Source organism: Lupinus angustifolius, chromosome LG02, assembly GCF_001865875.1.
Source record: "Lupinus angustifolius cultivar Tanjil chromosome LG02, LupAngTanjil_v1.0, whole genome shotgun sequence".
Lineage (NCBI taxonomy): Eukaryota > Viridiplantae > Streptophyta > Magnoliopsida > Fabales > Fabaceae > Lupinus > Lupinus angustifolius.
This window is the reverse complement of record NC_032010.1, coordinates 11066360-11088782: the sequence shown is the minus strand read 5'-3', so window position 1 is coordinate 11088782 and position 22423 is coordinate 11066360. Positions and strand designations below refer to the sequence as shown.

Below are 22423 nucleotides of genomic sequence, written 5' to 3'. Positions count from 1 at the left end.
CAGTTACTCATCACATGTAATCGATTACATATCCAATAATTTGAAATTTTTGAAAAGATTTAAGCAATTTTAAATACAAGTAGGCATATTATAAGCATAATAAAGCATACATATGATCATGAATAAGTGTAAGATAAGTAAGCTTCATCAAGTATGCCTAATTCACGTCTAATTTATAGAAATGTTCTTTTGCCAAGGGTTTAGTGAATATATCTGCTATTTGGTCATGAGTATCAACAAATTCTACAGATACATCTTTCTTTTGGACATGGCCCCTAAGGAAATGATGTCTTATATATATGTATTTTGTTCTAGAATGCATTACTGAATTCTTTGCGAGATTTATAGCACTAGTATTGTCACATTTTAGGGGTATGCAGCCTAACTCCAAGCCATAATCTCACAATTGTTGTTTAAGCCACAACACTTGGACACAACAACTATTTCTCGCTATGTATTCTGCCTCAGCAGTACTTAGAGCAACATAGGCTTGTTTCTTGCATGACCGTGAGACTAGTGCATTACCTAATATATGACAAGTACCACTTGCACTTTTTCTCTCAGTTTTGCATCCATCAAAATCTGAATCTAAATATCCAACCAAATCACATTTTGGACACCATAATCCAACGTCAATTGTGCCTTTTAGAAACTTAATGATTCTTTTGACAACAACTACATGTGACTCTTTTGGTTTAGATTGATACCGAGCGCACCTGCAGACATTAAAAAATATATCAGGTCTACTAGAAGTTAAATGAAGTAAGGAAACGATGATACCTTGACACTTTGATATATCAATGCATTTTCCTGCTTCATCTGTATCAATGTATGTGCCAAAACCCATAGGAGTGTCAATTGGCTTGCAATCATCCATTTCAAATCTTTTCAGCAAGTCTCTACAGTATTTGGATTGACTCATAAAAATGTCATCCTCGATTTGTTTGATTTGTAATCCAATGGAGTAATTTAGCTTCCGCATCATAGACATTTAAAACTCCCCTTGCATCATTTTTCCAAAATCACTACACAAGGTTTCATTAGTAGAACCAAAAATAATATCATCTACATATATTTAAACAAGAAGAGTATGATGATTCATTTTCTTAATAAATAATATAGTGTCGACCTTTCCTTTTGTAAAACCTTTTTCAATAAGAAAGTTTGTTAGACGTTTGTACCAAGCATGCAGAGCTTGCATTAAGCCATAAAGACATTTCTTTAGTTTATAGACATGAGAAGGATGTTTGTAGTCTTCAAAACCTTGAGGTTGTTCAACATTTCCTCTTGTATATAACCATTAAGAAATGCACTCTTTACGTCCATTTGATATAACTGAAAATTTAAAGAGCATGCATATGCAAGTAACAACCGAATAGCTTCAAGTCTAGAAACATGAGCGGAGGTCTCATCAAAATATATACCTTCTTCTTGATTGTATCCTTATGCTACTGGTCTAGCTTTATTTCTAACAATAATTCCATTTTCATCTGATTTATAATGGAATACCCAACAAGTTCCTATAACATGCCTATTATCTGGTCTAGGAACAAGTTCCCAAACTTCATTTTTCTCAAACTGGTTCAATTCTTCTTACATAGCAAGAATCTAGTGTTCATCCTCGATTACATCATTAATCCTGGAAGGTTTTATTTGAGAAACGAAGGCCATGCTTAAACAAGCATCATTTAGCTTTAATCGAGTAGTGTCACCCTTACTTATGTCGCTAATGATGTTGTCAATAGGATGGTCTCGATGCGTTCTCCATTCTTTGGGTAAATCAGAATAAATATGCTCTTCTTGAGAAGTTAGAATATCACCCATTTTCAAGTGCTCAGTATTGGTTGTTTTATTGGTAAAAGAATCCTCCTTTGAAGGGGAACTTGGCAAGTCCTCTACATCAAGAGTTAGCTAATCCTTTATTATAGGATTGGTTTCTTCAAAAGATACATGAACAGATTTTTCCATGGCTAAAGTTATTTTATTGAAAATTCTATAAGCTTTACTCGTAAGAGAGTAGCCTAGGAAGAGTCATTCATCATTCATCAGCTTTTGCATCAAACTTGCCTAACCTATCTTTACCATTATTTAAAACAAAACATTTACAACAAAATACATGCAAATGAGAAATGTTTGGTTTTCTACCTTTAAAGAGTTCATAGGGGGTTTTCTTGAGAATTGGTCTTATAAGAACTATGTTAGAAACATAGCAAGCCCTACTTACTACATCAGCCCATAAATATTTTGGGAGATTAGTTTCATTCAACATTGTACGAGCAAGTTCTTCTAAGGACCGATTCGTTCTTTCTACAACATCATTTTGTTGTTGTGTTCTAGGAGCAGAAAATTGTGATTGATACCTAGATCATCATAGAATTATACAAAAGAAGCATTTTGAAATTCTCGCATATGATCACTTCTTATAGTAGCGATTTTTAGAGAATTTTTATTTTGAACTCTTTTAGCATATTTTCTAAAGGCATTGAATGCATCATTCTTATGTACTAAGAATATAGTCCAAGTATATCTCGAAAAATCGTCTACTATAACAAGAGCATAGTAATTACCATCATAACTCTTAGCCTTGAGGGGCCAAACAAGTTCATGTGTAGTAACTGCAATGGTCTATCGGAAGAAACCATATGCTTAGGTTTGAAAGAAGTCTTTGTTTGTTTACCCATTTGACAAACACTATATAGTTTGTCTTTAACAAACTTCATTTTGGGTAAACCAACAACTAAATCTCTCTTAATCAGTTTATTTAAATAATCCATATGAATATGAGCAATTCTCCTATTCCAAAGCCATGCATCATTATTATTATTAACAACTAAACATTTTATTGGTAAATAAGAATCTATGTCAATCATTTAAATATTATTTATTCTCTTACAAATTAGTTTAGAGTTATTAGAATCCTTACCTTCGATGCTACATTTATCCAGCTAGATGCCAGAGGAAATCCTTTGTCGCATAGTTGACTTATGTTAAACAAGTTGTGCTAGAGTCCTTCGACATATAATACTCCTTCCATAATCTTTGAAGGTGGCTTACCGATTCTACCAACTCCAAGTATTTTTCCTTTGTTGTTATCACCATATGTAGCATAGCCTTTGCCCCTTGGAGTAAGGACAAAGAACTTATCTTTGTCGCCCGCCATGTGCTTTGAGCAGCTGCTGTCCAAGTACCATAAATAGCAGGCGACTCTCAAATTTTCCTGCAAAACAGGTTAAGTAATATTAGGTACCCATTTATCTTTGGGTCCTACATGGTTAGCACCTTTCTCAACCCATCTATAATGACCTAAGGGTACCCCATATTTTCTAATTATGCAAGTGTTTGGTGTATGCCCATGGTTCTTATAGTAAGTGCATATGGGATGATGCATATCTATCCTAGATTTGTTGTTATTACATTTAGATGCATGGATACTTTGTTTTTGAAAGTTTGTCTTTGTTGAGACATTTTGTTGCTTAGAAACTTGACTCTTATAATAGCCAAGGCCTCTTCGGTCTGTAGAATGTCTTTGAACCTTGATAATTTTGTCCAGTTCTTTGCTACTCTTGTTTATTTTGTTAAGTTCAAGACTTAATGTTGAAACTTTCTTTTCAAGAGTAATGCAGTTTTGACATGAAGACCATGATGGTTTATTTCTGAATGCTTCTAACTCAATTTTTTGTTTTAAAAATAGTTTGGTGAATTTCACGTATTCATTATGTAAATCATTAAATATATTTTGCAATTCAGAAGAAGAAAATATGTTAGATTCATTTACCTCTTCATCATCAGAGTGATGAGATGCCATGAAAGAGAGGTGTGCTTGTTCTTCATTTTCTAGTTCACAGGTAGAACTGATATCATTATCTTCCCAAGCTATGTAAGCTCTTCGTCTAGTCTTCATTTCATTCTTACCTTTTAAGGCATTCCTCTTCAGATTTGGACAATCCATTTTCATATGACTAGACTTGCCACATTCAAAACATGTGAAGTTTTGGTTTGAAGTGGAAGCGTCATTATGCTTGGTAAATTTCTTCATTTGTCTAGTTTTATTGCCTTTGTTCCTTTTAAGGAACTTGCTGAACTTCTTTACGAACAAACTCATATCTTCCATCTCTTCTTTTTCAGATTCATCTCCTCATGAATCATATATATCCACTTTTGCCTTGAGAGAAATATTCTTCTTCTTTTCTTGCTCTTCATGTTGTTCAAGCTGACTAAGTTCCAATTCATGTTCCTGCAATTTTCCAATCAAAGCAGCCATGGACATTTTTGATAAACTTTTCTTTTCAGAAATGGCTATAACTTTTTGTTGCCATGTTCTGGTAAGCGATCTTAGAACTTTTAGGTTCAAGTCACTATTTGATAAAGTTTTTCCAAGTGCAATGAGATGATTTGTAAGGTGAGTAAATCTCTTTTGTAAAGAATAAATCATGGAAAAAAGTATTTAGTCTCGACCTTTTTACCTCCTCGATTCCTTCGTGTGTGGTCTCTAGAGTATCACATATTTTTTCAGCAGATTTGCAGTTTGATACTCTAAAAAAATTCATCAATACTGAGTGCAGAAGTGAGGATATTTTTTGCTTTTAGATCATATTGCACTTTCTTCTTGTCTTCATCATTCCATGAGGATTTCGGCTTCACTTCCATTATATTGTTCATAATTGTGAAAGGTTCATATGGTCCTTCCTTAATTGCATTCCAAATATCTAGATCTTGAGACTCTATGAAGATTCTCATTCTAATCTTCCAGAAGTAATAACATTCTCCAACAAAGCTTGGACGACGATTGATGTTGGAACTTTCTCCTAGAAATGATCTTGCGGCCATCTTCGAAGCAGGATCAGTTTTGAGATAAATTACTCAAAAAACTCTGGTGTCAATTGTAAGATTGAGATGACAACTAGGGGGTGAATTAGTTGTTTAAAACTATGACTGATTTTTATGCACAATTCAAGAGTTAATAGCAACGGAAAATAATATGCAGAAATAATCAAGTAACTGTAAGGAGATAAGGGAGAAGAGAGTACACATATGTTTTTATATTGGTTCACCTTCTTGTCCACCGAAGGCTACGTCTAGTACTCTTGCAGCACAAGAGATTTCTTCACTAGATATTAACAGTAGTAACTACAATTTCTCATTCTGAGATTCCCTTGTACCTTACTCATTCTCTAACACCTATATCACTCTTTGGAAAACACTCTTTCCAAGTGACTCTATCCTCTTTCTTATCACACCCTGTGAAAGAAAGTAATTCACAACTTTGAATGAAGAATATGTTTAACAATGGCAATGGATTGCCTTTACAAGATTTTGAAGTTATAAACCCTTGCAATCCAATAACTCATTGTATACTTTAGTACTAATGCTCACAAGGTTTGAATAACTTGCAATAACACTTAAGGCAACTTTGCAAATCAAGTTCTGAAAGTTATGAACAAGTTGCACCAAGTGTAGAACAAGTATTTTAGAAATTTGTAGTTTTAGTGAGTGATTTCAATCTAAGTTATGTTATAAAATTGTATGTTTAAAATTAGTTCCAAAGCCTTTATAAAAACTTTCCAATCAACCAAAATACCTCTATGAAAAGGTAGGATTCGTTTGGAATGAAACCACTTCGTTTAGGTTGAAAGCTGTGTGATTTGAATCTAAAAACTGGTGTAACAACTCTCAGTAATCGATTACCCAACAAGTCTGTCCAACTGAGAAATTAATTTTCACAGGCTATAATCGATTACTCAAATTGTATAATCGATTACCCAACTGTTCTATCTATCTGGGTAATTATTTACCGTATTGTGTAATCGGTTACCCACATGGTGTAATCGATTACTCTCATCATTTTTTATTGGATAATTCGTTTCTCACTCATGTAACATGTTACTTAGTTCTGGCACTACACTAAATTTTGTATTTTGTGGAGGTTATTCAAACCTCCCCAAATAAATGAAATGAGGCGGATCCTGTAATTAACTATACATATAGTGGAGGTTTTTATTTAATTTATAGAGGTTTTCAACCTCCACTGTTTTTACATCTCTAGATTAAACCAAAACTGTGAATAACAGTGATTTCATTCTCTATTCTCCCTTATTATCTAGGTTTTCCAATTCTCCATTTCATTTTCTTTCTCAACCAAAAAAATTTCATAACCCTAACCTTCATCATCATCTTCTCCAAAGCCTATCTTAGATTGTGGATTGTGATTTTTTTAATATAAAAAAAGGGATACTGAAACGGCAGAGAGAGAGACTTTGAAGAAAAAGAATCCATTACAGCTTGTGTTTTTGTAGTGTCACTCCTAATCATATCAGCACCAGTCATTCTTCTTCTCCTTCTTCTCTTTCACTTATTACTTGTCCCTCTTTTCCTTCTTCATCCATTTCTTCTTCTCACTCTATGCCTATGGTATGCTCTATCATCAATTCCTCTCTCTCTATTTATTAATTGATTAATTCATTGTATTGTTATTAGATTGTGAGAGCAAAAGTAGTCAAAGAAGAAGATCATATTCATATTGATAATCCTATTCCTTTAAATTTTAGATCAAGTTAGACAACGTCATTGTCTGTTACTTAGTCACAGTAACATGTTACTTAGATCTAGTAACCTGTTACACAGTATATTGAAAATTGTTTTCATTTATACTTGTGTTTATTAATTTTATTTTAAAATACTTTTGAGCATTACTACTAAGCATATACATTAGAGTATAACGATAGAAGTACCTAAAGAATTATATTCTAATTTCTTGAAGCTTTGTCTTCATTGTCTTCATAAGTATTCTTCATTTTCTTCTTTTATGTAATGTTGGTGTCTTCGTCAAAACATTGTCAATATTAGGAGTCAGATCTTCTTCACAAATTTATTACTATTTTCATAAATTTCATTACTATCTATTAAAATATTTTAGCATTTTTAGTTTTAAGTAATTAAGGTCCCTTTTATTTAAAAAAAAACGAAATATTTAATTAAATCGTTCCTATTTCCATTACCATTTATTACTAACATTTTATTCCTATATATTAATAAACTATTAATTTCAAAGTTATCATACTAAATGATTGAAGTTGCGTTTATTTTGAAAATAAATAAGTAATAACTCCAACATCACCTTTCATATAATTTTAACAAAAAATAGAAAATAATAAACAAATTATATTAACGACTAATAAGAAATAATACATTAGAAAAAAAATGATAAACCAATTACATTTAGAAATAGTGAGAACTAATATCACCGAAATAAACAATTTGTTCACGTGTACACCTATAGTTAGTTGGTATAGTATAATCTTAAACAATTGGTATAGTATAATCTTAAATAATTGATGTCTCCTTTATTTTGAAAAATATCTAAATATTTAATTATAATATTCTCATAACTATTTATTACTATTGTTCATAAATTTGTATTGTTATCTTTAAAATAATATTGTAGCATTAAAATAAATTATATTCTAATGAGAAATAATATCCTATAATTAAAAGAAATAATAAATTAGTTACATTAAGAAATAATCAGAAGTAATATCACAAAAATAAACAAATTCGAGAGTGTAAATATAAAAAATGGACAACATAATTTTTTATAGTATTTATTAGTCAATCAAATATATAGACTATAGTGTGGTTAACATTTTGTTAATACATAATTTTCACATCTTAAATCATTATTTTCATTTGTGAACTTTTTTTAATCAATGTTCTACTTCAAAAATAAGAAATTAAAATATTTTATTGCTTTAATAATCAATTTTGAATTAAAACAATTATTAATTTAAATTGTCATTGTTTCAATCTAAAGATTTTATTTATTGTTTAAATTCTCACTCTAGACTTTTCGTTTTCCAAGGATGATTAAACTTACAAAGGTCACTCATATATTTTAATAAGATTCATACTTACCTACTTCTAAGCATGTGTCAAAATCACAATGTCTCAATGCAAATATATGAGTAACATGCAAGTTCTTAACCATGTGAATGCACGGGTAACACGTACATTCTAAACTATGTGAATAAACGTGTAACATATATGTTATTAACTATGTGAATGCGCAAATAAGAGGTATGTTCTTAATTATATGAATGCACATGTTACGTGAGTGTTCATAACCATATGAATATACGGATAACATGTGTGTTCTTAACCATACGAATTCACAAGTAACATGTGTATTCTTACTGATGCAAGTACTCAGTTAACATGTATGCTCTTAATCATGCGTTAAAAAAATAACGTTCCGTGCAAATGCACGGATAACTTACTAGTGTGTTTATAAAATTTTCACTCAACACCTACCATTTTTTCCGGGAGACATTTTAATCAACAATGTGAACTAACTCAAGATGTTGCAAGTGAACATGGTAACAAGGGAATTAAGGCTATAGAAGAAAACATGGAAATGCACTACAAAACGAAGCAGATAAAGAATAGCACATCATAGTAGTTGCTTAAAGGAATAATTTCATTTTTTAGACAGTAAATAGTAGGTCTTTTAATATTTATCTCATTTAATAGGAAAACAAATAACTCAACACTAACATTTAGTGTTTTATATATATTTATAAATTTTTTAGAAACAACTTTATGTCTCTCTAGTAACAATTTTATGAATAGTTGAATTTATGAAATTTTTAGCAGCAACATTATAATTTTATAGTAATATTGGTCATGTTAACAAAGGAAAAATATTAAAAGAAACACAACAAAAAGGAATGATGTTACAAACATATTTGCATTATATATTACAAAGAGTATTATAGTAATATTTATTAATTTATATATTTTTATGTGTGGATTAAATAAGAAATTTTAGAAAAACGTTCTCTTTAACAATATATTACCAAAAAACATGCTTTAATAATATTTATTAATTTATATACATGTATGTATGTGGCTTAATATTCATTATGATTTTTTAAAGTATTTTATCAAACAAGTTGCGAGCAATATATTGAAATATGTTTATATGAAGTCTAAAAAAGATATTTTTGATATAAAATTTCATTAAATGCGACAAAGATAATTTATGTAATATGCATATATTAATGAGAGGAAGTTTGTATAGGTACATAAAATGAGAGATGATTCATGTAATTTCATTAAAATTCGGATGAGATTTGAATAATTTACTCTAACTTATATTTTCAACTTGAGGTTTTTTATCTCTATAAAATTAAATATGTATTATTACTCATAATAAATTTATGTTTTTAATTCTTTGTTATTTTTGTCAATATAACTTTGATATATGTAACTATTAATCAATAATATTAAAATTATTTAAAAAATTGGGTTGACATATTTGTCAAAATGCTAATAGCTATTATTAAACAAGTGTTGTTAAGGAAGAAATTTTTTAATTTAACAATTTTATGTGTCTCTTCAAAAAAAAAAAGGAACATTAAGAGGTGTTTTTATGATACAATAGTTACTAAAAGTAAGACGAGTATGTTTAAAAATATACTTCACATCTTAATCATTTATTGTAGAAAAATTTAATAGTTTAGATTTATAGACTAATTCAAATAATTGAATTTACTTAGAATAAATAACTTAAATGTGAAATTGATTTTTTTATCTTACTTTTGAAGTAAGTGAATTATTTATCATCTCTAAAATGATCAATCAAATCTCCAAAATAAAATACTCATTCAAAATAGAAATGTGAGTATGTACAAAAAAATAAAAATAGAAAGTGAGTAATTAATAATAGAAATGGAAATTATAATAGAAATAGAAATAATATTAAATGAGTAACTGCGTTGTGAGTGGTGAAACGTGCTTGGCCCACTAACCTTAATATTAAATTTCCTCTTCATATTCTCTCTCCCTGCATCTTCTCCCATTTTACTCACTCTCTCTTCATACCCTAATCCTTTAATTTCATTCCGGCAATGTCCACCGTCGATTCCTTCTCCGACCACAAACTCTGCGGTTACCTCTGTGCTGTTCTCACTGTCACTCCTTCTCAATCCGACCCTTCCACCATTCCACTTTTCAACGAATCATGCGAAATCTTAAGCGGAAACGGCGCCGAAGTCGGGTTCCGGTCCCAAAACGGCATCGTTTTATCTCCGGTAGATTCATCGTTACCGAATCCAACCACTGATTCGGAACAATGTGATGACTCCGGTGGGACCAGTTCGAAGCATAACGGCTGCACGGTCATGCCGTCGAGCTCAAGGGTTAGGAAGATGAGGAAGTTTGGGATGGTGAATGGAAGTATGAGTGTGATTCATCAGATTCATGCTTTGGTTAGTTGTAATTGCTTGAAGATTGATGCTCGAGTGGTGCGGGTTGAGGCGAGGGAGTGTGATACCGGAGAGGCGAGGGCTGTCGTGCTCATTGATGTGTACCTTCCTGTTGACCTCTGGAGTGGCTGGCAGTTCCCCAAGTTGAAGTCTATCGCCGGTGCTATTTTTCGCCATTTGAGGTTTGATTCCATCACTGTTTTCTAATTTTGATGCTGAAATTGCAATTGCGTTGATCATTTTAAATTGTGGTGACAGTTACGGGGAAATTTTACCTCGCAGTTATATGAGAGTTAATTTTGGGCTGTAAAATTTCAACAAGAATAAAGCAAAGATGAGAATTTTGGGTGGGATAAGTGGAACAAGATAGAATCAGGAATGAATGTTTTCAGGAGGATGTTGATAGAATCATGCCTTAGATGACTTGGGCATGTCTGAAAGAGACCATTGGAAGCCCCATTATAAGGATAGTAGGTTGGCCCAATTTTTAGAGGCTGAGGAAGGCCAAGAAAAGATCCATGTACTGAACCCCACTGTTAGAGCCCAGATAGTGCAGACCAAGAAAAAATCCAGGCATAGTTGGTTAAAGGATTATGTGGTTCAGTAACTTCTACAATTTTTATTTAATATAACTTCTACAGTTTTTATCTTTAGACATGCAAATAAGACACATATCCATCTTTACAAGATTGGAACACACATCTAGTTTAGTTTATGTACCTTCCTTTTCTTTAGTAATATAAATATGTACCTACATATGGCAATAAAGGCAAGAAGTATTTCCAGAATCTTATTTTGTTGTTTTTATAGATTATTCTCCTTAGTCAATATACAAATTCCCTAATAGGCTAACACTCACCTAGTGGGACTAAAGCTTGGGTGTTGTTGTAGTAGTTGTAGTAGTAGTTACATTGCGGTCCATCCTAAATGCCTCCTTGTGTCTTAGAGGCCACAGGCTCAAATTGTAGAAACAAACTCTTCATTTTTTGAGTAAGGCTATGTATAGCCACCCTCCCCGGCCCATTAGGTTGGAGCGTCGTTAGCTGCCTTTTTAGTTACTTGCTGTTCTTTATTCAATTGCTGATTGCTTACTTCAGTTGGGTGGGAGCTAGCTTTAGAATAACTTTTTTTTTTCATAAAATGTGGTTGATGTTGATTTAGAGCAATCATAATGGTTGTTCTTAATAGAATAAGAACATTCTTAATTTATTCTCTATCGTGACATTCTTATTTTGTGAATTTTGTTCTTAAATAAGAACAATTCTTGGCCAAGGAAAAGTGAGGAGAGAACGAAAATTGGGCATGAATACAAAAGTATGGGGTAGGTTGTGGGACTCAAATAAGAATAAGAATGATATTTGACATTATGGGGAAACAGGTAGATGTTGTTCTTATTTCATGGGGAGTTATAATAAATTATAAAATAATGCGTGAGACCTAAATAAGAATGAATATGTTATTTTTCATTGTCGTTGCTCTTATAAGTCAATTAACTTAGGCAGTGTTGCCCAATTGCGGCCATGGCGGTGGCGTTTTTTGGGCTACCGCCATTAGCCATTTGGAAATTCCCGCCATATGACCGTGTCCGCCTTTTGCTAAAAAAAGCCGCCATGGCGGTGGCGGGGATGGCGGAACTTTCAGTTTCTGCACAGTTTTTTTAAAATTTTTTTTGGCTGAGATGTGTTTTTTTGGGGCCCATTTATGGGTAAAAAATAAAAACCCTAGCCTTTCTATTTTTGCATCTTCTACCTATTGCCTCTCTCTCTCAGAACTTCCTCCTCTGCCTCCTCTGCTTCCATTGCTCCACTGCCGCTGCCGCCACTACCACCATTCATAAGTTTGTTGAAGAACTAGATGAAGAAGTAGATGAAAGAGTAAATGAAGAAATGGACCATGGACGAAGTGAAGAAGAAGCTGCAACTTTTGAATGTAATGACTCGGATGAAGAAGAAATTGAAGGATATGTTGCTGAATTTGCAGTTGTGGAGGGTGATGTTGGGGAGGAGGAGGTTATTTAGAAAATTAAATCTTTTGCATTTTATATTTGTGTTATCCTTTGATTTTTAGTTGTGAATGTTGACAAGACTTATTAGTATTGTTTATGTTACTTTTTAGTGATCTCATGAAGTTATGAGACATTAATATTTAATGGTTTTTATTAAACTTTATGTTATTGTTTGATTTTTGTGTTATTGTATTTATTATTTTATTTTTCCTATTATGTTATATTTTTTATTTATTTTTTTCAACCGCCATGATGATGTCCGCTATTTGCCCGCAACGCCTTCATGGCTGAATTTTGGCAACCGCCATGGGCCGCCATCCGCCATGGGCAACATTGACTTAAGGTTTGGGCTTGTTCAATTGTTTCTTGTGTAGCATTGATGATATGGTTAAGATTTGTAAGGGAAAATTAGGAATTGCTTTTTTGTGATCTTACCTCTGTTTTATGGCTTAGAAACCATATTGGCTGCTGGTTTGAATTTCATGCAATTTCTTGAATTTATGGTGTCATTCATCTGTGACATTCAGAAAGCTTGACTAGTTGGTAACGATCCTATAGGAGTATGTCTGGATGAAGATTACTGTAGGAGTTACTTTCCTTTTGTTTCTTTTAAAATTTGAAAGATTTGTTAGGCTTGTTTCAGATAATAATTTTTTGGTACTTCGATTTGTTTTTGATATTCTTAACTCACTAGACTCACTTATCATGTATGTTTCTGTGCCACATTCTCTGATCTTAATGGTCAAATCATAAAAATTCAAACATCAATTCTGTCAACTGTTTGGAATAACATTGTCATATGTTGGATGGGTCAACTGCAGATGGATCATGCTATTATTATTATATTACTATTATAATTATTATTACATCATTGTAATCTGAAGTTTTAAAATTTTTGTTCAGGCTTACAGCAGATGGCACATTGACAATTTTAACAGTCATTTGAAAAATGACCGAGTTTTTTTTCTGGTTCTCATCATCTCTTATTTGTAGTCAAAGTTTTGGAGGGAAGTTTCCCAAAAAATGGAGGATACATTAGTAAAATATGTTTCCTTGGGGACTTTCACTGTTATATAATTAACCATTCAATCGAACATGATACCATCTCTGACATGTTCATACTAATGGCGTTCCAGCTAGTCACTAACAACATAAACTGACTGATCTACTACCCCATTTTTCTTCATGAATGTACTTAACTAATAATGGAGAACTAGCTATCTAGTTTGCTAACAAAGTGAAATGTCTATGCAGCTGTGATTGGAATGAGAGAAATTCAATGCTTTCTTGTCCAGACTATTTGAAGAGGACTCATGAAGCAAATGAGAGCATTTGGAACCTTTCTGACTGTCATGTAATTGGGTGCAAGCTCCATTACCATGTGAGTGATTCTTCTAAGAAAAGGCTATTTGGACTTCATGAAATATTTAAGACAGTACCTGGTGTAGGAAAGCAGCAGAAGTCTAACAGTTCCAGGATAATACCTAGGGATTACACTTGTACCTCTGGTATTTGGGAGATACCTGATGACATTTTAACTAAAATTCTAGCTTCCCTGCACCCCCTGGACCTTACTAGGGTTTCTGAAACGTGTCACCATTTTAGATCCCTGGCTGCCTCGGTAATGCCTTGTACCAAGTTAAATCTGTTTCCACATCAGCAGGCAGCAGTTGAATGGATGTTGCACCGTGAGCGAAATGCTGAATTCTTGCGACATCCTTTATATGTGTCTCTCTCAAGTGTTGATGGCTTCAGTTTCCATGTAAATACTGTATCTGGTGAAATAGTCACTGGGGAAGCTCCCACCATCAAAGATTTTCGTGGAGGAATGTTTTGTGACGAGCCCGGCTTGGGTAAGACGGTAACTGCTCTTTCCCTTATTGTTAAGACACAAGGTACATTAGCAGACCCACCAGATGGGGCGCAAGTAATCTGGTGTCAACATAATGGTAACCAGAAATGTGGCTATTATGAGGTCAGTGGTATTAACTTTACGAGTTGTAGTAAGTTGGGCAAGAGGGATGTGTGCCAAGATGTTAGTAGAAATAAGGAGAACCATGATCATTCTTCCAAAAGAGCCAGACTGCTGGGTCCCGCTGAGCAACGCACTAAACTTCATGATTCATGTTCTGTGCAAGAACAAAAATCACCTGTAGATGCATGTTCTGAGGAATCTATGCCTGCAAGTCGAAGCACAAGGAGCTTGAGTCGCATAAAGAAAAACCTACATTTATCTTATGAAGAAGAAGCACTGTTTTCCAAGGAAAGAAAAGTTGGTGAAAGTTCAATTCAAACAAAGCATACATCAGGTGTTACATCACGTGTATCTCAGAACAAGCTAGTTGATACTTCACATGGATGTGGAAAGAGTTACAAGCGGCCTGGGAAGTCTAAAATCGATTTTTTAGAGTACAATGATACTTGGATTCAGTGTGATTCTTGTCACAAGTGGCGAAAGCTTGCCGACAACAGTATGGCTAATTCTAGTGCAGCATGGTTTTGTAGTATGAATACTGATCCTTTTTATCAGAGTTGTAGTGTCCCAGAACAATGTTTCCAGAATAGCTCCAAGATAACTTACATGCCAGGATTTCACTTGAAAGGAACTCCAGGGGGTGACAAACAAAATGTTTCATTTTTTATTGATGTGCTTAAGGAGCACTACTCTTTGATAAATTCTGAGACAAAGAAGGCCCTGACTTGGTTGGCTAAAATCTCAACTGAAAAGCTTGCAGGAATGGAAACAAATGGCATAAGGGGTCCTATTTTAAACACCACATCATGTAATGTGTTCCACAAAATATTTCAAGCATTTGGCTTCATAAAGAGGGTAGAGAAAGGCGTATGCAGGTGGTACTACCCACAAAATCTTAACAATTTGACTTTTGATGTGGCTGCCCTTGGCATGGCTCTCCGAGAGCCATTAGATTTTTTTCGGTTGTACTTGTCAAGAGCAACCCTGGTAGTTGTTCCAGCGAACTTGGTTGATCATTGGAAAACACAAATATTAAAGCATGTCAGGCCTGGTCAATTACGGGTTTATATTTGTATTGATCATCGGAAGCCATCTGCACATTGTCTGGCTTGGGATTATGATATCGTCATCACTACATTTAGTCGTCTGAGTGCAGAGTGGGGTCCACGTAAGAGGAGTGTCTTGATGCAAGTGCATTGGTTTAGGATAATTTTAGATGAAGGTCACACTCTTGGTTCAAGCCTAAACTTAACAAACAAGTTACAAATGGCTATTTCATTGATGGCTTCAAATCGTTGGATACTAACAGGAACTCCAACACCGAACACTCCTAATAGCCAACTCTCACATCTACAACCATTGCTAAGGTTCCTTCATGAAGAAGCTTATGGACTGAATCACAAGTCATGGGAAGCTGGTGTTCTTAAGCCATTTGAGGCAGAGATGGAAGAAGGAAGGTCTCATTTGTTGCATATACTTCACAAATGCATGATTAGTGCAAGAAAAATAGATTTGCAAAGCATTCCACCATGCATCAAGAAAGTTGTTTTTCTAGATTTTAATGAGGAGCATGCTCGAAGTTACAATGAGTTAGTACTCACAGTTCGGCGTAATATACTGATGGCTGATTGGAATGATCCTTCACATGTTGAGAGTCTACTGAATCCAAAACAGTGGAAATTTCGTAGTGCAACTATTAACAATGTCAGGCTCTCATGCTGTGTTGCTGGACATATTAAAGTTACACATGCTGGAGAAGATATTCAGGAAACAATGGATATGTTAGTTCAGAGTGGTCTAGATCCTACTTCAGGGGAGTATACCTCCATACGATATAGTCTTCTGTTTGGTGGTTACTGTGTCAGGTAATCTTTTGGATTTTGATCTTTCTCACAGCTCTAATTTACTTCAGCTCATAAATGCTTATTATTATTATAATATAATTATTACTTTAATTGTGAAGGTGCAAGGAATGGTGCCGTCTTCCTCTCATTACACCATGTCGGCATTTATTGTGCCTTGATTGTGTTTCTATAGACAATATGAAGTGTACATATCCTGGCTGTGGTAAATTATATGAGATGCAGAGTCCTGATACACTAGCCCGACAAGAAAATCCTAACCCAAAGTGGCCTGTACCCAAAGATCTTATTGAGCTACAACCTTCATATAAGCAGGCAGGGTGTTTAATTAAGAATTCTGTTGCCTTAACTTGCATCCTTGTTTTATGCTCTTATTTTTTTTGCTGACAATCCTAAATGGAATGTTAAATAATGCACAGGACAATTGGGATCCTGATTGGCAATCAACATCTAGTAGTAAAGTCTCCTATCTTATACAGAGGCTGAAAGCTTTGCAAGAAACCAACAAAGAATTGAGTTTCTATGAAGATCACATCAATTATGAGATGGATACTACGAATAATGTGCCTTTTCATAATAGACATAGCAAATCATTCCAGGAATCTTCTGTAAGAAGCCAGTCCAATACAAACCCTGAGAAAGTTCTTATATTTTCTCAATTTCTTGAGCATATACACGTCATTGAACAACAGGTGCTTTTTCTGTGCTGTGCTGCATTTTGAGTGTGATCTTTTTTGAATCCTACTCTATTTGATTTTTTAGCCATATTCAGTCCTTTTCAAAATGATTAAACTCTTGAATTTCATTTCTCTTCGCCAGTTGACTATTGCTCGTATCAAATATGCTGGAATGTATAGCCCAATGCATTCCTGCAACAAGGTATAATGGTGGAATTTCCATTTACTGCATTTGAAAATTAAATTTTTTACCCTTGTGTTTCTGACCTTGGTTAATTTAACTTTTCCCTTTTCCAGAAGAAGTCATTAGCCATGTTCCAGAATGATTCAAGTTGCATGGCGCTTGTGATGGATGGAAGTGCTGCATTGGGTCTTGACTTGAGTTTTGTTACACATGTATTTTTAATGGAGCCAATTTGGGACAGAAGGTATTAACCCAATCGATGTGCAAATGAGGATAAGAAATTAGGACCTTATAGCTTTTAGCTTTTAGAGTAAATTGTTTTGGGAGATTTTCATTTTTTACATTTCAAACACTGTCGTTTTCAGTTGTAAACCTAATAAAATTTTCTTAAACTTCTTGGCATAAAAAAATTGTTTCTGCCATTTAGAAATTTGTGCCAAGGGATCCGTTGTATGCATCATCTGTTGTCAACACTGAATGTTGATGTTTTGAGATTCAATGTTAAACTGGAACTTCATTGTTGAATAAAGTGGTTGGTAATGGATGTTTTGTTTTCCTAATTCACTCTATACTCCTACATCAGTCCAATTTAATTATTTTCTAATGTGTTTCATTGGATAAAACATTATCAGTATGGAGGAGCAAGTAATTAGTCGTGCCCATCGCATGGGTGCTTCTCGTCCTATTCAAGTGGAAACATTAGCGATGCGTGGTACAATTGAAGAGCAAATGCTAGAATTTTTTCAGGTGAACATCTATAGCTTGAACTATATTTCATCATCCTTAATACTGAGTTTAACACGTGATGAACTATATTACATCATCCTTAATAATGAGTTTAACACGTGATGAACTGTTTCCTTGGATGACTCCTTATTTGATAACTTGGTTACTTATGTTTCTGATTGATATTTTTGTCCTCCCGAGCAATTTTTTATTTTAAGTTATAACTAGTACTCGTCAATTTCTACATGTATAACCAGGATGCTGATGAATGTAGAAGTTTTCCATGTAAAGATGTTACCAAATCTGAAGTTGACATTGGGGGACGATTATATCGATCATTGCATGATTTTGCTGAAAGCAGTTATCTACTGAAACTTAGATTTGTGTATACTAGTTCTGACAATCAGGAAGGTTTGTGCATAGTAGTTTCTCCCTAGCTGTGTTTTCATTTGGGAACATAAATTCTTGGGAAGATGATTCATGTTGAATTTGGAAAATTGACTGCAAATAGTTTATTAACTTGATCCGTAAATATTTATTCAGAATTGTGGCCATAAGCAAAAACTAAAAAGGTTGTTCTAGGAAGTGATACAGGTGATAAAATTTTACTATGATTTCCGTCTTAGGATTAAAAAAATCAAATGACTCCCTCAACTTTTAAAATTTTTAGAAACACCCATGAAATTTACATATTCTTTTCTGCATAATGCAATTTAACCCCTCTAACAATTATGTTTAGCACATCCAAAGGTTTTTGTCTAGTTCTGACCCTGGGCAACCACCCCCCTCTCTGAACTTTTCTTATCAAATTGTTGTCTGAAAGTGGATCAGTGCAAAAGTAAGGTTGCTTGTCTTGTGCCCCGGAGGTCATGGGTTAAAATCTTGAAAGCAACCTTTTCGCTTGAGAGGGTAAGGCTGTTTCCAGGATTTGAACCCGTGACCTCCAGATCGCACTAGGTAGGAGCCTCTTGCAATGGGTCATCCTTATAATGAATTCTTTCTAATGAATTCTTCCATTTTTGTTATTAACTTTTTGGCTTGTTAAGTTTATAGGAATTGTTTTGTTTCTTTTATTCCAGGTGTTTGATAAAGATCAGGTACTGACATTTTTGGCTTTGAGCAAGTCCTATAGAATCCTTCTAGCAGTTTGCTGCATCTTCTAATTGCTTGACATACTCTTGAATATGGATTTTCTTTTTTGGATGTATTGTCTTATAAGTATTTGCCTAATGAAGAAGTGGGATGGTTTGATTCGCATTGCTTGATGGTAAGCATTATTGTTTGTATAGCATGTTCCAGTCATTTGCCCCATCACTTATTGCTTTAATTTAAGAGTGCAATGGTTTCTCTGCACTTTGTTTTTGTAAAGGATTAATCTAGTTGGTTTACATACCAACAAAAAAAGTCTGGTTTATTTAAGTGATCAGGGAAGAAGCTTTTAGTCAATAATTTGGTTATAATATATGAAATCAGTGATGGGGATGTTGAAAAGGTGCCTTTCTTTTCCCCTAACAATTGGTAACACTATTGCTTACTGGTAATGTTAGAATGTGGTTGCTTTACATTGATTTCATTATCGAAGTCTTGTTATATTCAAGGTGAAAAATCATGTTTTTTTGGTACTATCAAGAGTATATCCTCATCTTATAGGTAAGAAACTAATCCCTTTCAGGATACATGATTGTCCTTCTCAACAAGTATCATTCCTAGAGATAGATAAATCTTGTTTTAGTACAATATACAGTGGGAAAATTTCCTATTGAGAATATGGGGGCGCCCAAGGATCTCAGCAGGGTCTCTAAATAGTGATGTTGTCCGTGTGTTGGTGTTTGTGTATTGGTGATTCTTTATACATCAATGTGTGTTTTTACATTTTCAGAGATTAATTTGTCTGAACTTCAATTTTTAAAGATAAAATTGGGATTGTTTTACTATAAAAGAAATAAAATAAAACCAAAACAGTTTCAGAATGTAGACAAATAGCACCTATTTCAGCATAAAGACTACAAGATGTTTCATAACACAGTGTAATATCTATGTCGATGTAATAATTTATATATATTTATTATATCATTTATTATTTATTTTAATTACTTTTTTTTGAAAAGTCAATGATAATTAAATATGAATGGTAAATGGTGTAGTGACAATGAATAGATCCAGAAGTACATCGATGCACTTTTTATCGTTTTAATTTTTATCTTCGAGATCTGATAATACCTAGACATGCATTCGTGTTTTCATTTTTTGTCTCCTAAATTTGTGTGTACTTTTACATGTATTCTTGTTTTAGTTTTGTCTATGAGATCCAATATTACTATAACCTATGTTCTAGTTTTAATTTTTATATCTTGGCTCTGGGAGTACCCTGTCATGCATTCTCATTTTAATTCATGACTCTAAGATTTGTTATTACCAAAAATCTGTTATGGTTTAAATTTGTGTCTATGCTATGATTGTACTCCGACCTGAGTTCTTGTTTTAATCTACGAAGAGTCAGGAGTGCCCCAACCTTTGCTATCCTTTTAATTTGTGTCTCCAAGATTCGAGAGTACATTGTTATGATTTTTCATTTTAATTTTTGTCTTGGAGATATGACAGTTCCCCCTTCCGTCCTTATTTTAAATTGTGTCTGAGATCTAAAAGTGCTCCCACATGTGTGTTCTAATTTTAATTTTTATCTTTGAGATACAAAAGTATCCCAATTTATATTCTCGTTTTAATATTTGTTTTTGAGCTCGAGTAGTATCTCGACCTCAGTTCTCATTTTAATCTATGTTTCATAGATCTTGTAGTACCCTAACGTGCACTCTAATTTTCATAGGTGTCTCCACTTTTCAGTAGTAATCTAGCATGTGTTCTCGTTTTAATCTCTCTTTGAGATCTAGGAGTACCTCTACGTGCTTTTTGTTTTAATGTAAGTCTTTGATAGCCCCAACATGTATTATCATTTTAATTCAAGTGTCTGAGATTCGGAAGTACCATAAATTGTGTTTTGGCTATAATTTTTGTCTTCAAGGTCTTGTAATGCCCCAACGTCATTTTGCGTTTTAGTTTATGTCTCCTTAATTCGGGAGTACCTTGACATGCATTCTTGTTTTAATTTTTCTCTCATATGCACTAGTTCCATTTCCCACATTTCCATTGTAAATTTTGTGTCTCAAATCCTATTGTACCCCGACGTTCTTTCTCATTTTAATTTGTCTCGGAAATTTGGTAATATCTAGACATGAGTTGTCGTTTTAATTTTTGTTTCCAAGATTTGACACTACACTTGTGTTTTCTCATTTTAATTTTTGTTTTTGAGATCCTTTAGTCTAGACCCACTTTCTAATTTTAATTTTTATCTCCAATATCCAACAGTACCTCTGATATGTGTTCTCGTTTTAAGTTTTTTCTTTGAGACCCACCTGTACCTTGTCCTATTTTCTTGTTTTTATATTATGTCTTCAAAATTTGACAGTTCAATACCTGCTTTTTCGTTTTAATTTTTATCTATAAGATATGATATTACCTCGACCTGAGTTATCATTTTAATTTAAGTCTCTAGGATTTGACATTACCACAAATGGTGTTTTGGTTTTAGTTTTTGTCTTCGAGCTTCCGTAGTGCCCAAACACGAGTTCTCGTTTTAGTATATGTCTCCAAGATTCGAGATTACCCGACATGCATTCTCGTTTTAATTTTGTTTTCGAGATCCGAAATTACACCAACCTACAATCTCATTCTAATTTTTGTCATTGAGATCTGGCAGTACCCCGAACTATGTCTTGGTTTCAATATTTGTTTTCGAGATGTGCTAATATGACGACCTATTTTATAATTTTAATTTTTTTTTTCCTGTTAGATCCCTTAATATCCCAACCTACGTACATTTAAATTTTTGTCTCTGAGATACAACAGTAGCCTTGTACGTTTTATCATTTTAATCTATGTCTTCTAGATCTGATAGTACTCCTACTTGTGTTCTAGATTTCTTTTATGTTTCCAAGATGTGGCACTATAGCGACATGTTTTATGATTTTATTCTATGTCTTGGAGATCCGACAATACCTTGACACGCATTCTCGTTCTAATTTTTCTCCGAGATCAGATGTAAGAATGAGATTGCAACTAAGAGGGGAGGTGAATTAGTTGACTTAAAATTATGGTTACTTTTTCTGCAAAAAGTAAGAGTTAATGTGCAGCGGATAATATTGCAGAAAATAAACAAGAATAAATCAAAGAGGTAAAGGAGAAGAGAGTACACAAGAATTTTATACTGGTTCACCTTCTTGTCCACCAAAGGCTACGTCCTGTACTCTTACAGCATCAATCTTGGAGGGTTCTATATGAGAGACGAAGGCCATGTTTAGACAAGCATCAAACATTCTACGAGTAGTTATACCATTACTTATATCACTGATGATGTTGTCAGTAGGATGATTTCGATGAGTTCTCCATTCTTTTGGTAGATCTGAGTGAATATGCTCTTCTTGAGAAGATAGATTGTCATTAATTCTCAATTCTTCAGGTTCGGTTGTAATATCAACAATAGAATTATTTTTAGCAGGGGAACTTGGCAAGTCGTCTTCATCATAGGATATCACATCTTTTAATACATGATTGGTTTCATCAAAAGTTACATGAACAGATTCTTCAATGGCTAGAGTTCTTTTATTAAAGACTCTATAAGCTTTACTCGTGAGAGAATAGCCGAGGAAAATTCCTTCATCAGCTTTTGCATCAAACTTGC

General features: G+C 33.5%; 1 protein-coding gene across 1 annotated transcript; it reads left to right on the top strand.

Moving 5' to 3' along the window:
• LOC109335717 (F-box protein At3g54460) lies at positions 9811–19249 on the top strand. The gene is made up of 9 exons (XM_019571870.1): positions 9811–10441; positions 13519–16104; positions 16203–16416; positions 16521–16793; positions 16921–16980; positions 17076–17206; positions 17595–17709; positions 17946–18099; positions 18768–19249. The coding sequence occupies exons 1-9, from the start codon at positions 9903–9905 to the stop codon at positions 18773–18775; spliced, it is 4080 nt and encodes a 1359-aa protein (XP_019427415.1). The 5' UTR covers positions 9811–9902; the 3' UTR covers positions 18776–19249.